A 16,009-nucleotide genomic window follows, 5' to 3' on the forward strand; every position below is an offset into this window, starting at 1 on the left:
TAATGGTTATGTTTAGTCTATTTTCCAACTTATTCTTGCTCCATTTGGGTGTGGGTACTTAAAGAAATGGTGATAGGGAAGATGTGGCCCCTTAGACAAATTCCATTTAAGGAAACGCATTGGTCTGAAGCTCAATTACCATAATTTCTTGGTTTTCAAAAATTACATTTTCTGTTTATGCATGATTTTTATTTGCCTCATTTCTTTGGCTCTTCTTAAATAGTTGTATATTATCACCGGTAACTGTGCATCAGAATATGTTAAGGGAGCTAAAATTGTAACAACTAAAATAAGAAAAGATGTATTCAAGATAAAGGAGCATAAAAGGGAAGGGTCTTCAAAAGTATGTTGAGGACTCAAAGTGAGTTACCTATAAATAGAGTCTTATTCGAGCTGGCAGTTTTAAGGTGCTGTGAAGATAAATCTCATAGCATAATTTATTTTCAAATTGATCATTATTTCTATAGATAAAATATTACCTAGAAAAGGCAACCTGGAGTATTCTGACCAGTTAGGGAGGAAATCAAGTTAAGGAAATATCATTTATTGCATGTCTTTGTCTTCCTGTTACTGCAAAGGGTCGATGCAAAAAATGTCAGATTAGAAACCTTACCAGTATCTGGTACATACTGGTACTCACACATTTTGAATTAAAACTGTGCCTACTCTTAAAGGGCTGTCAAGCTATCTGGGGTTGCAGCATTTACTTAAAAATTAATTAAAAACAATGCAAAACAATACACTATAAATACTAGGTTATAGGAAACAGATTGAAATGCATTAGGTATCCCAAAAGGAGAAATTTTCCTTTAGTCTGGCCTAGTTCCAGAGAGCTTCATGGAATTTTTGGGTCTTGAACCAAGCTTTTAAAGAAAAACAGAATTTGCCCTGGCTGGCATAGCTCAGTGGATTGAGCGTGGGCTTCGAACCAAAGTGTCCCAGGTTCGATTCCCAGTCAGGGTACATGCCTGGGTTGCAGGCCATGACCCCCAGCAACTGCACATTGATGTTTCTCTCCCTCCCTTCCTTCTCTAAAAAATAAATAAATAAAATCTTAAAAAAAAAAAGAAAAACAATTTAAAATAACAAGGAAATGGAATTCCTGGGAGATAGAAGAATCTAAACAAAACGGGGGGGATAGAATGGAGTGTGTGTGTGTGTGTGTGTGTGTGTGTGTGTTGGATGACAGAAGTGGTCAGTTCATATTAGGGAATAATAGGAAATAAAATTTAGAACGTAAAGTAGAGACATTTGATGCAGGCCCTTGAATGTTAGACTAGGGAATTAGACTTGATCCTATGGTCCAAAGTTCCTCATCTTTTTGTAGGAAGGTTGTAACGGTTTCCTTTAAGCTTGTCATTCTTCTTAAGTTCTATATAATACTACAGAAGTTCATGGGGGGGAACAAGTACTATAGATGAGCATTAAACTGACTCTTTGAGAGACATGACTTCAAGTGAATGATCAAATGTGTGAGGGCCTAGAAATACAAAGTCCAGTAAAGGTGCAAGTCTGCCCTCATATAGTTCACTATTGGTGGGGAGAGAGACATGTGAATAATAATTATGGTCCAAAGTGAGAAGTTCTTAATGTGCTATGGAATTACAGAGAAAAGGGTGACTGGGGATGTGTTGTGTCAAGAGAAAGCTTCCAAGAATTGGTAACCTATGAAGTGGGTCTGAAGAATGAGTGAGAGAAGGCCTTCCAGGCAGAGGGAATAGTGTATTCAAAGATGCTAAAGCAGAAAAAGGTTTGTTCTACTTGGGCAGTACAGTGGAGGAGGGAAAGAAAATGCAATAGGAGAAAATAAAATTAGTAGATGAGGTTAGACTGTTAATAAGTAGGCATACTAATGAATTTGGAGATTATTTTATAAATCTGTGGTTCTTAGCTTTCTTTCTGTCTCCAGGCTATTGCTGCACACGACAGTTAATAATCAGTAATCATCAATGATTGGGACAAGGGTTAAAAAATCAAGGTCAGATAAAGGAGGTTTTTTTTAAGGTTTATTTATTTTTAGAGAGCGGGGAAGGGAGGAAGAAAGAGAGAGAGAAACATCAGTCAGTTGTCTCCCATATGAACCCCAACCAGGGACAGAACTGCATTGCAAGCATGTGCCCTAACCAGGAATCAAACCAGTGACCTTTCACACCCAACAGACTGAGCCACTCTGGTCTTGGGTAGAGGAATGTACTTAAAGTGAGCTACAGGTGTTAGAGATCAAAACTATTTTCATAATAATACTAAAATGTTATTTGCCTTGTCACTCTCATTCTCTCACAAGTGAGGGTAGAGCTTTCCAGGCTGCATGATGTGTGATGACATCATTGCTCTGACAGTTAATGGAACATGTACTTGTGTATTTTTGTGTTTAAAATTTTCTTCAATTTTCATTTTCAGTACAGTAAGTATTGATAGATGTAACCTACATAGACAAAAGCTCTTGAGGATCCTCAATAATTTTAGGACCATAGACAGTCCTGAGACCAAAAGGTGTGAGAAATACTATAGTACAGAAAAATAGTAAAGAGTGTATAAAGGTAGTTGTTAGATTTCAGAGGACCTGTCACTGGGGGTATTTAAACTTAATATGTAACTAATAATAGGGAGCCATTATAAATTACTGGACAGAGTAATGACATGGTGAAAGTGATTTTTTTTTTTTTTAGATTAGACTAGAAGTAAAGCTACAATGAATGTTGCAGGAAGAATTGATGAGAATAGCTCTTTTGGATGGGGAATTCTTTGCCCCTTTTCTTCGATGTCACAGCCTAAATGATGAATTGATCGCTACCTGGATATAGGAAATGAAGTAGGTGACACCACTTTTTCTGATCTGGGCAATGGAGAGTTTTGCTGTCATTCAAAAGATAGAGGAGGTGCTTTATATTTTAGCTTTTTTAAAATTTAATTTTATTTATTTTTTTATTCTTACCCAACAACATGCTTATTGATTTTACAGAGAGGAGGAGGGAAGGAGAAAGGGAAAGAAACATAAGTGTGAGAAAGAAATATCAATTGGTTGCCTCTAGCATGTGCCCCAGTGGGGATCAAACCTACCACCTAGATATGTGCCCTGACTGAGAGTCAAACTGGCAACCTTTCAGTTTTCAGGACAACACCCAACCAACTGAGTCACACTGGCCAGAGCTAGAGGTGTTTAAGATGGGAAAGTTGATGTCAAAGTTTGATTGGGTCAGGCTGGAAATGTCTCATGGGACATAAAAATGTAAATGTTTATTATGCCTTTGGAAACATGGACTGGGTCTCGGGAAAGAGGTCAAAATTATTGAGAAAAATTGAATTGGCGAAATATTACATAGATGTAAGGATGGTAGCTATGAGAATAAATGAGAGTGGTAATAGTTGTCAACTTTTTCCACCCCAATATATGTGAGGAACTACAAATTGCTAGCATTAAAATCTTCCCTATCCTCTATTTCCTCACTTCCTCTTCCACCCCATTCTTTAGTAGATACAGAGAAAATAAGAATAAAGATTAAACTTTGTGGGGAGAAGGGAATGTTAAGCATTAAGGGAGAGAGTATATAAAAGAAACCAGTATAGACACAATTTGAGATGTGAATAAGAACTAGAAATAGGAAAATGGCATGATAGTAGTCTGGGAGAGAAAGTATAATAAAAAAGTGGTTAGTTATCATTGTCAAATGCAACAGCATCAAGGAGCTGGTAGAGTGGGAAAGATTTTGCTGAAAAGGACAGGCATGAGGACAAGGTCCCTGAAATGTCAGGATAATACAGACTCCTCAGAATAGGTGGTAAAGTTCTTTCCAGAGGAAAGGAAAAACAATCTCATTTTCTGAAATAAGGAAGGAATTGAACAAGGCAGATACATACAGAGACAAGGTTATGTTAAGATCTAGAGGCAGATGGGAATTGCCTCGTTTTCCATTTTGGCAGAGTAAACAGTTGACCTCATCAGTAATAACTATCCAACTTGTCAGTACTTAAGAAGGGAAGAGGTTGTAAAGTATGAGGGGTTGGTTTTGTGAGAAAAGAACATTGTATTTTAAATAAATTTTAATCTCATTGGAGATTATGCCTAGGAATTTGAGGCATAAATAGGAAGTAGTAAGTAGCAATGAATAAATTAGGATGTTTAAAAAAAACTTTTAGTATATCAATTTTGCTTTATTATTGTCATTGTTTTTTTCCTAGTGGTTGTCTTATACCTGGAAATAGGAGCTGGAAAAATGGCTAGTTAGGGTTATCAGGGATTGGGTTTTTCAAGGTTTGATTCATGGAGACTCAGTGGAATCAGAGTAAAAAGTAAAACAGTTGATCATTTCTTTTGGGAAGATGACATAATGAGAAAATCAATAAACTGAACATATTGGGAGAAAATAAGTTATTCAAAGGAAGTAATGCAGTTCTGAAAATGCAGAAAGAAAAAGATGAGCAACACAATAGCAAAATGAGCAAAAGGCCATTAACAGAAAGTTCAAAGTTCAAATGTTTATATCCTATGTGTCATTATCACCTGCAGAGTGGGGCACCATGAGGGTGAGCCTCTTGCCAGCAATGAGTTTTTGCTCTAGTTCTTCCTTCCTCCTTGATGAGATTTCTTTTCTCACACATTACAGACACCTCCTCTTGCTTCTTTCACTCCTTTACTTGTAGGAACATTGCATTCACACAAATTTTCTCATATTCCCATTTTCCTGGAGTGGGCAGAAAGCTCTTTTGAGGATTTCCATGTGTGATTATTACTTTTAAAAATGGAAAAACACAAGGTGAGCCAAAGATTCCATTTTAGCCTCTGCCCACCCTGTTTTTTCTAATAAGAGATTAAAAACTTCACACAGTGATGGAGTTTTGTTTACACAACAGATGCAAGTAACACTTCAGCGGCTTTCATTTCCATTCTCTTCTAAGAAATAGGATTGGTGTAGTATCTTTGGATTTCCAAGATAAAGTACATAAGGGCTGATGACAGTATGAAAACTGCCAGTGGGTGATTGTCCTATTAGCAGTGTGTTCACTTTCTCCTCTCCCTTACTATGGTATCATCCTTCCATGGAAAACCTTCCCATTTCCCATCCAACCTTGACTATGTTGAGTCCCAGTTAAAGGAAATTTGAGAACAGGTGGTACCAGAAATCATATGCTTTGAATAATAATGATAAGTATTCAATTATTTTTATGTTTAGGTACTACGCTAAATATTTTACATGCATTATATGTATCTTCTCTTTTTTTTTAAACCATATCATGAACTCCTTCATAGATATTGTCACTATTTTAGATATACAGAAAATTGAGGTATATACAGTTTAAATAACTTGCCCAGGGAAGATTATTACCCACTCCAGAACCTGAGCTGTTACTTGGGATAGTTGGTTGGAAAGTTCAAATTAAAGAAAACATGTGGACTTAGACTTATATGTGGGCAGTAAGTCTAAGACAAAACATGATGAAAGGACCAATGATAAAGTCAGAGAAGCAGAAATAGACTTCATCATTCCTTCAGGGGTATCCATCCTTTTGGAAGGTTGTGTGTGGCCCAAGACAACTCTTCTTCTTCCAGTGGCTGAAGAAGAGTTATCTTGGGCCACACCTTAAATATACAAGCACTAACAAAAACTGATGAGCAAAAAAAAAAAAAAAAGGTTTTAAGTAAATTTACAATTTTGTTTTGAGAAGCATTCATAGCCATTCTGGGCTACATGCAGCCTGCAGGCTGTGGGGTGGACACCCCAACAAATCCTGGAGAATCTAGTACCAGCTGTTCTTTGTATACAGACTTCTTCCATTTTTAGTCCTTTTTGCTTTATCCCACGCCTTCTGAATTATCCGACACTTCCAGTTTCAGAGCCTTTCTTGGGTTCTGTGGTGAATGAGCTTGGTTTTCTTATCATAGTTTATTAAATACATTCTTTGCCATGGCTCAGGTAGCTCCGTTGATTGGAGCATCATCCTGATACACCAAGGTTGTGGGTTCAGTCTCCAGTCAGGGCACATACAAGGATCAACCAATGACTGCATAAGTAAGTGGAACAATAAATCAATGTTTCTCTTTCTCTCTCTCTCTCTCTCTTCCTGCCTCTCTAAAAATAAATAATCCATTTAAGTACATTTTTTACATTTTCAATAATTAGTAACTATCTCTACTATCACCATAGTTCAGGCCGACTTCATCTCTCACCTGGACTACTTCAGAAGCCTTCTAACTGGTCTCTTGTTTTACCCTATTTCCATCTATCTTTCAAACAATTAATGTAAAAGTTTCACTGTCAGCTTTGATTTTTTTTTTTTTTGCAGGGAAGGGAGGTGGTGGGAGGTAGATTTCAACCTTGTACCCTTACCAAGCTTCTTAAATATAAGCCCAGTGAATTTTGAACTAAAGATGTCTTCTTTTATTAGTAATCTTTTATTGGTAAATTTCACTGTAACAACATTACTCTAAATTACTCATTACTCTAAAACCCTTTGAATTGCATATAAAATAGGACATTCTAACGTGTGAATATATCTGCAGTTCCTAATGGTTTTAAATAGGCTGAGAATAGGGTCTAAATTATGATAAAATTAATGGTGAAAATGTTTCAAATTGGTCTAAGTTGAGGTGTTCTTTTATAAAATTTTCCTGGTTTGAAATACTGACAAGTAGAAAGTTAGTTAGATTTACTAAAAAGTCTGAATTGTAGTGTTTTAAGAACAGTAATTATTTTAATAAATGAGTAGTACATATAAGAAATTAAAATATAAAGTATGATGTATAATAGCTTGTATTACATAGTTTATTTGTTAGCCAAAATTAAAGGCATGTTGAAAGGATCCTTAAGTTTTTCAGTCCTTACATTTCTTCCCTTTGATTCCCATTAATAACATTTCTAATTTTTTCAAAAATTAATTTCTATATAATTCCAACTGAAAATATTATAAATGCTATATATAATTCTATATAATATATATAATTCTTTAAGCAATCAAAATTAGTAAACTTTGAACTAAGAAGAGGTTGCATTATTTAATTGGTCCATTTTAGCATAAGTAATGCAAAAGTAGACTGCAGCACAGGAATCAAATATTTCATGTTCATATTAAAAGTGGTTGTCTCTTGAGCTCCAACTCAACTTTCTGTTTGAATGTCAAACATAACTTCATAGTTCTGAAGTAGACATCATTTTCTTCTACAAACTTATCTTCCCTTACCAAATGTCTTTTTTAAAGTATATTTTATTGATTATGCTATTACAGGTGTTCCAATTTTTTTCTCCCTTTCATCCTCCTCCTCCCTGCACCACCCTGCTCACCCTCCAGCATTACCCACCCCACCCCCAGTTCATGTTGTACATATAAGTTCTTTGGCTTTATCATTTCCTATGCTATTCTTAATCTCCCCCTGTCTATTTTGTGCCTATGTATTCTGCTTCTTATTCCCTGTATCTATTTCCCCCATTCTCTCCCTCCCCCCCCTGTGATTACCCTTACTGATTACCCTCCATGTGATCTCCATTTCTGTGATTCTGTTCCTGTTCTAGTTGTTTACTTAGTTTTTGTTTTTGCTTTTTAGGCTCAATTGTTGATAGATGTAAGTTAGTTGTCATTTTACTTTTCATAGTTTTTGATCTTCTATTTCTTAGATAAGTCTTTTTAACATTTCATATAATATGGGCTTGGTGATGGTGAACTCCTTTAACTCGACCTTCTCTGGGAAGCACTTTATGTGCCCTTTCATTCTAAATGATAGCTTTGCTGGATAGAGTAATGTTGCATGTAGGTCCTTCCTTGCCTTTCCTGACTTTGAATACTTCTTTCCAACCCCTTCTTGCCTGTAAGGTTTTGTTTTGTTTTGTTTTGTTTTGTTTTGTTTTGTTTTGTTTTTTTGAGAAATCAGCTGACAGTCTTATGGGAACTCCTTTGTAGGTAACTGTCTCCTTTTCTCTTGATGCTTTTAAGATTCTCTCCTTATCTTTAATCTTGGGTAACTTAATTATGATGTGTCTTGGTGTTCTCCTCCTTGGGTCCAATCTTTTTGGGACTCTTGGGGCTTTCTGGACTTCCTGAAAGTCTATTTCCTTTGCCAGATTGGGGAAGTTTTCCTTCATTATTTGTTCAAATAAGTTTTCAATATCTTACTCTTCCTTTTCTCCTTCTGGCACTTCCATGATTTGGATGTTGGAACACTTAAATTTGTCCCAGAGGTTCCTAAGCCTCTCCTCATTTTTTGAGTTCTTGTTTATTTATTCTGTTCTGGTTTGATGCTTATTTCTTCCTTTTGTTTCAAGTCATTGGTTTGAGTTCTGGCTTCCTTCCCTTCACTGTTGGTTCCCTGGACATTTTCCTTTAGGTGTAGCCTTCATTTCTTCCTTCATTTTGTGACTGAGCTCAGTCAATTCTGTGAGCATCCTGATTACCAGTGTTTTAAACTCTGCATCAGACAGGTTGTCTGTCTCCTCGTTGATTAGTTCTTTTTTCTGGAGTTTTGATCTGTTCTTTCATTTGGGCCATATTTCTTTGTCTCAGCACACTGGGTGAATGTTTCTTTAACTCCTTGGTTGTTTGACTTCCATGGAAATGTTTTTCTGGCAGTTTTGGTTGTTCTTTGTTTTTAAATTGGTGGTTATCTTTTTTTTTTTTGGGTTGTGCAAGGAAGAGAAGCATTTCTGCCTACCCTTCCATCTTGGGCAGAACTCTGAAATCAATCACATTTCTTATTTTTATTGCTTGTATGGATCTTGATTTTTAAAGTTACCTGAGCCTTAGAGTCAACCTCAATTATTCTTTCTGCATTATCCTTCACTTTTTTTAAAGATTTTATTTATTTATTTTTAGAGAGGGAAGGGAGGGAGGGAGAGAGAGAGAGAGAGAGAGAGAGAGAGAGAGAGAGGGAGAGAGAGAGAGAGAGAGAGAGAAACATCAATGTGCGGTTGCTGGGGGTTATAGCCTGCAACCCAGGCATGTGCCCTGGCTGGGAATTGAACCTGCGACACTTTGGTTCGCAGCCCGCGCTCAATCCACTGAGCTACGCCAGCCAGGGCTTATCCTTCACTTTTCATTGGTCACAAAGTTCTGTCAATTCTTCATTTAAGAATATATTTCAGATGGTGTTTTAGATACGATTTTGTTGAAAGAAAGTGTTTTGGTGTTTTCAAAAGTCTGTAAATGCTGGTATAATGGAAAGGGTATTTGGCTTGGAAGTCAGATCTCAGTTCACAACACTGCCACCTTTAACAAATTAACTCTTTAATGCCTTCATTTATTCTTTGACTGAAGGTAATAATGTCTGGTTTATGGGATTGTTGTGGATTAAGGATAACATGTGAGTTGAATGGCAATTAATAGTAGGTTTAATACATTTAGGGTTTTTTTTCCTAACTTTTGTTAATTTTTCATCTCCTCAAGTATCTCTGCAACTTTGAAGAGGTGTTACAATTCAAGCTATGTATTTCTTTTTTGTATTTCTTTTTTTTTTATTTTATTTACTTTTAAAGAGAGAGAGGAAGGGAGAGAGAAAGAAAGGGAAAGAAGCATCAATATGAGAAACATCGATTGATTGTCTCTCTCATGCACCTGGACCAGGACTGGGACTGAACTGTAACCCAGGCCTGTGTCCCAACTGGTAATCTAACTGGCAACCCTTTGCTTTGTGGGATAATGCCCAACCAACTCTGAGCCACCAGTCAGGGCTCAAACTATGTGTCTCTTGAGTACTTACTAATTTATAGTCTAATGAAACATTTAATAATGTTTTTTGCCTGTTAATTTCCATGACTTACAATCACCTGTATAAATTGCTTTTTATCTCTTAGTTATTTTTGGGTCCCCTGCATTTTATTCCCTCTTCAGAATATCAAAATCATAGGTATCAAAATCTTGACATGGTTGCTTTTGGGATGTTTTACATTTGTTTTAAGTTTATTAACACTTTAATAATTTTTTATTGATTTGAGAGAGAGAGAGAGAAAACATCACTTCACTGTTCCACCTATTTATGCATTTCTTGGTAGTCTCTTGCATGTGCCCTGACTAAAGTTTGAATCTGCAACCTTCGTTCGGGTATAGATAGGGTCAACCCTCTAACCAACTGAGCCAGCCAGCCAGAGCCTGTTAACACTTTAAACAGAAATTTTGTTGCTTTTATTTTTGGTTTTATTTGGATCTGTTCTAAAACATACCACTCTCTAAATGACTAAGGATTACAAAATAATTGGGCTAAATTAATGAGGTTTGTCTTATGGTTGAATAATTGGAGTTGGATTAGCTATTTCCTTTTGTTAATTTAAATTTTTTTGCTGTGCTTATTAATTTGCTCAGGAAATCTGGTTAATACAATAAATATTATTTAAATAAGATAGGACATTATTTTTCTAGAGAAAAAAGCTTCATTTTATTTGGACTCATTAATTTGGAACTATATGAGATGCTTTGCTCAAGTTTTAGGAAGACTAAACTACTTAAGAGAATACCTTCCAAGTACCCATGTATACATTAAAGTACAAAGTACTCTCATTTACTCATAAACATTATAGATTATTACTAAAAGAGGAACACCTGAGAACCTAGGTTATATTTTATTCATTTTTAATAGTAAAATTTAAAATTTAGTGTTTCAGACAGAATGCCACAATTGTTTACTCTTAGCTAGCTATCCCAAAACCTGTTTTTCTTTTAATAAAGTGTAAAGAGACAAAGGAGGAAAAGTCTTAGGATCATTAATAAAACCTTTGCACTGGCTTTTAAGGTGATGGTGATAGAGGAAAGCAAAAAGAGGAGCAAGTTTTTGGGAATATCGTTTTGTGGTTAAAAACGTTAAGCTCTGTTGATGGCTCTCAAGTGTTAGTGAGAGGCAGGCATTTTTCTTTACTATTTTACTCTTTTGTTTCTAGTGTTGAATATCAGAATTTTTAGTGGCTGTGATTCAGGAAAGAAATATACCACTGAGTATGCTTGTGAATAAGGCAGTTAAAATATTTGTATATTTGTTGTCCCACTTGTAAAATCAGTATAGAGGTTGTCATTTTGGATTTCAAATATTTGAAGCAATACATGGTAGGCAGTTATTATTTGGAAATTCCAAGGCTAAACCCTAAAATGATCTGTTTGCAGAAATTTGTTTGTAGAATGTATTTCCCAAATGTATGTATTGTTAGTGCCTTTTTTTTCTTAACTTGATAATTTTATAGCAGGATTACTACATTAACCAAAGCACAGAGGGTAAGCTTTGTTTGTGGAATTTTCTCGTGAATATATTTCAGTAGTAAATATGTCTGGAATAAATGAATGTATAGGTCTTATTTTATTCAAGAAATATTGCTAGGTGTAATGGTCTTTCAGCGTGGTCTGATAGTTTTCAGAATATAAACATTCATAGTGAAAATATACTACTGGTTTAAATATCAGACTTTCAAAAGCAATACTGAAGCACTTTGATAAAATATTATATAATAACAGTTAAAATCATCTAAAGCAGGGATCAGTAACTTTTTCTTGTAAAAGACCAGAAAGTAAATATTTAAGTCTTTGTGGGCTAATGTGGTCTCTCTTGCAAAAATTCAACTCTGCTGCTATAGTGCAAAAGGAAACAGACATTGCATAAATCATGTTTCAATAAAAATTTATTTAGAAAAATAGGCAGGGACTGTAATTGCCAATGAGTTTCAATTTAAAAATATAGCCCTGGCTTGTGTGGCTCAGTGTGGTGAATGCCAGCTGGTGAACCCAAAAGTTGCCAGTTCGATTACTGGTCAGGGCACATGCCAGATCCCCAGTTGGGGGTGTATGAGAGGCAACTGATCAATGCTTCTCCTGCATATCAATGTTTCTCTCCCTCTCTCTCTGCCCTACTTTTCCTCTCTCTAAGAAATAAATAAAAGCTATTAATATATATATATATATACACCATATATGAGAACTCTCTAATTTCTTCTCAATTTTCCTGTAAACTTAAAACTGCTAAAATTTATTATACTTTAAAAAAACAGAAAATGAAAATAATTTGATCAGAAACTCCATGGAATTTGTTGGTTTTCACTGAGTGATAAATCTACTAGATGACTGAATCATAAGCATTAATTATCATATATGCTCTCAGAAGGTTTCACACTGTTCTGTGTTACAGGGATCTTTTTAGGACCTATTTTACTCATTCATAAAAACAAACAAGCAAGAAATTGTGGCATGCTATTACTATATTTGGTAACATAAACATCCAGAGGGCTTTTTCCAACACTTGGGGGGAATTGTTGGAGAAATTGCTGACTTAAATTATTTCCTTACTTGAACAGAAAATAATACCTGAACAATTTTAAATTATGCTGCTATTCTCCTATCATTGATATATTAATTACTTTGTTTGAGATTCCATCCTACAGTATTTATTTTTCTTCTATGACTATATCACAGAGTATACTTTTGAATAAATCAATTAAAATGTAATCATTAGCTATAATATCTGTGTAACTCATGACAGTTTATTTGAAAAGTTAATTTAGTCTCATGTATTTCAGCTAAATTAGCTTTAAAAACTTAAATATACATCTCCTTTTAATTTTATTGTGAAATATAATAAGCACATAAAACAGAGATGTTCAGTTGAACAAGTTACTATAAAGCAAACAATAGAACTACCATGTAAATCAAGAAATAGAGCATCACTGGCACCTCAGAAATGTCTTACACGCTTTCCAACTATCACTTCTTTTGTAGAGCTAACCATAATCCTGATTTTTATAGTATCTATTTTCTTTTTTTTTTTTGTAGTTTTATCTCCAAGTATGCTGCTCTAAACAATATGGCTTAATTTGCCCATTTTTAAACTTTACAAGTAGAATCATAAGGTCTAATTTCTTCAGTGTGTGACTAATACTTTAATACTGTACTCATGTTAGCCATTTATCAACAACAGCAAAAATGGATATGGTAGACTGAAGTAATGGGCCGCTGAGCTGTGTTTGAGCCTGTCTTTAGTAAAACTGCTTGGTGAGTCATCTGTCACAACATGTTTGGTGCCTCTTCCTGCCCTTTATCTGAATTTTCTATTGTGCAGGACACTATTGCGGGTGCCTAATAACAATCATGGTGGGTCATGAAAGGCAGAGCACTAGACTTTGAAAACAGGCTTCTGAGTGGGCTCTATGAGACCTTATATCATTCTGTAAATTTTATTATGACAGGACTGACTGTTATATTTTATAAAGATTCATTGTAAAGATTGTAGTAATGAGAATGTTAATCTGTACAAATAGTAGATACATATATACACATACATACTTGTATTTGTGACAGAAGAAACACTTTAATCACCTTAAACATTTGATTTTATAGAAAAAATACTTTGTTTTTCAGGTGAAACTTCCACCGATGATGGAAATCATAACTGCTGAACAGCTGATGGAATATTTAGGTTAGTGTTGAAAAGTGGATGATTTTTTACCTCTTTTAAAATAAAACAAATGCCCTAACTGGTGTGGCATAGTGGATTGAGCACCAGACTGCAAACCAAAGGGTCACTAGTTTGATTCCCAGGCAGGGCCTGGGTTGTAGGCCAGTTCCCAAGTAGGGGGTGCATAAGAGGCAGCCATACATTGATGTTTCTTTCTCTCTCCCTCCCTTCCCCTCTCTCTAATAGTAAATAAATAAAACCTCAAAAAATAATAAAATAAAGTTTTCAGCCCTGGCTGGTGTAGCTCAGTGGATTGAGCGCGGGCTGGGAACCAAAGTGTCCCAGGTTCGATTCCCAGCCAGGGTACATTCCTGGGTTGCAAGCCATAACCCCCAGCAACCACACATTGATGTCTCTCTCTCTCTCTCTCTCTCTCTCTCTCTCTCTCTCTCTCTCTATCTCCCTCCCTTCCCTCTCTAAAAAATAAATAAATAAAATATTTAAAAAAAAATAAAAAAAATAAAATAAAGTTTTCAAAGCTAGTATGTTATCAAATCTCACTTTCCTGAAGTAGATTATATAGTCTACTTTAAAATTATAATTTTTTAATCTCTTAATTAAAATTTTCATCAGTATGTTACTGTTTTTGGATGATAAAGCTGCCTTTTTGACCAGGATTAAAATTCTGTAATATAAATAAGAAAACTGAGAACATCTAGAAACAACAAGATGTATATTAATTCCAATAAATTGCAGAATGAGAAGTATCACAGAAGCTCTAACATTGCATGTAGAAAGTCTTTTAAAAATACTGATTAGACTTGAATTGAAGACCCAGGAGGTGATTTAGAGCAGTGCTACCCAAAATATGATTCATGCACCTACGCCAGGTTATGAAATGTCAGCTACCAGGATATAGTGAGATAGGGGCTTGTACTAGAATGTAAAACATTTACATTACTAAGCACGCTGTTTAGTTCATCTGAAGCTTTTTGCTTGTTTTTGTTTTATATATGTAAGCAGGCTTTATTTTATTTTTTTTATTTTTATTGTTGACACTGTTGCAGATGTCCTCATTTTCTCCCCTTTTGCCTCCCTCTCCCTTCCCTCTGGCCATCACCACACTGTTACCCATGGGTTAAACATATATTTTTTTGGCTAATCCCTTTACTTTATCTCATCCAGTACCCATCTCCCGAAAACTTTTTCATAGCAAAATTTTCTTGATGAAGGAAGTAGTGTATTTAATTGCATTCTTATGCAAGCTTCTTATTTCAAAACAAACCATCAATACACAGTTTGCAGTCCAGCTGCATTGAATAGAACTTGATTACAGAGCAGATAGTTACACATCCTACTGGGATATTTTACAATTTAGTACATAAAAGTTTTTATATTTATACTATTACCAAATAGGAAATCTTAATCCATATTCTTACAATTTTTTAGTTGTTAAATTTTTATTTTTATTTTTAAATTGTCAGTTGATTATTTTGTGCCATTCCAGACAACTAGCTACGTGATTTTTTTTGTGAGATGTAGGCTTAGTGAAGTAATTGAGAATGCAGCATTTGGAAGACCCTTTCTTTTTGTAATTAATATTATTTAATTCCATTTGCTGGTCAGGGAACCTCATAGATATGGGTAAATTACTTTGAATACCTAGATATCTAGAAATAGAATTTCTTAAACCTCTTTTAGTGTCTACCTTAGTGATTCTTAGACTTTGTGATTTCTAAATTGTATTTTATGGAAAGACTAAAATATGTTTGGCCCTGGTCAATGTCACTTGGTTGGAGTGTTGTCTCATGGAATCAAAGGACATGGGTTCAGTTCCTGGTCAGGGCACATACCCAGGTTGCGTGTTTGATCCCCGGAAGAGGTGTGTGTGAGAAGAAAACCAATTGATACCTCTCTCTCACATCAATAGTTCTCTCTCTTTCTCTCCTCCCCATTCCTCCCTCATTACCTCCCTCCCCCCCCCCCCAAAAGCAATGAAAAAATGTCCTTGGGTGAGGATAAAAAATATAAATAAATAAAACAATATGTTTGGTGCTTTTGAGGAACAACCAGTATGACTGCCAAGGAGTGTGTGTAGGGGAGGCAGTAGGAAGCGATATTAGAGAAGTAATGAGGTCAGATCATACAGGGCTCTGTAGGCTATTTATAGCAGCTTTTACTTGTGCTGGGAATGAGCTGGAAGGCTGTTGGAGAATTTTGAATAGAGGACTGACATGATCTGACTTTTAGTTTAACAAGAATTCTCTGGCTGTGATGTTGAAAATAGAACTTAGGGGGTTAAGGACAGAAGCAGAGAGATTTAGTGGTGGCTTCAAAAAGGGTAGTAGAAGTGGAGATTGTACAATGTGGTCAGATGCTGAATGTAGAGCTAACAAAATATGCTGATCAGTTGAATATGGAGTGAGATTGAGCATGGAGTCAAGGGTCACCCCATTGTTTTTGGCTTGAACAACTAGAAGGATGGAGTTCACATCAACTGAAACAGGAGAAAATGGAAGAAAATGTTTAGGGAGAAGTATTAGCATTTTGCTTTTGAGAAGTTTATTGATATGTAAATGGGGAGATATCAGGAAAATAGTTGGATATAAAAATACAGAGTTAAGAGGAAAGATCTAGATCAGCACATACAATGGAAATTTC

General features: G+C 35.4%; 1 protein-coding gene across 1 annotated transcript in view; it reads left to right on the plus strand.

Annotated features, from left to right (window-relative positions):
- Positions 1-16,009, plus strand: part of MINDY2 (MINDY lysine 48 deubiquitinase 2) — an 83,638-nt gene that overhangs the window by 1,429 nt on the left and 66,200 nt on the right. The window contains exon 2 of the mRNA XM_045822134.1: positions 13,312-13,369. Within this exon, the coding sequence (XP_045678090.1) occupies positions 13,312-13,369 (58 nt within the window). The remainder of the gene's footprint in view (positions 1-13,311; positions 13,370-16,009) is intronic.

This window comes from Phyllostomus hastatus, unplaced genomic scaffold (genome assembly GCF_019186645.2).
Source record: "Phyllostomus hastatus isolate PE091 unplaced genomic scaffold, TTU_PhHast_1.1 phas_scaffold_501, whole genome shotgun sequence".
NCBI lineage: Eukaryota > Metazoa > Chordata > Mammalia > Chiroptera > Phyllostomidae > Phyllostomus > Phyllostomus hastatus.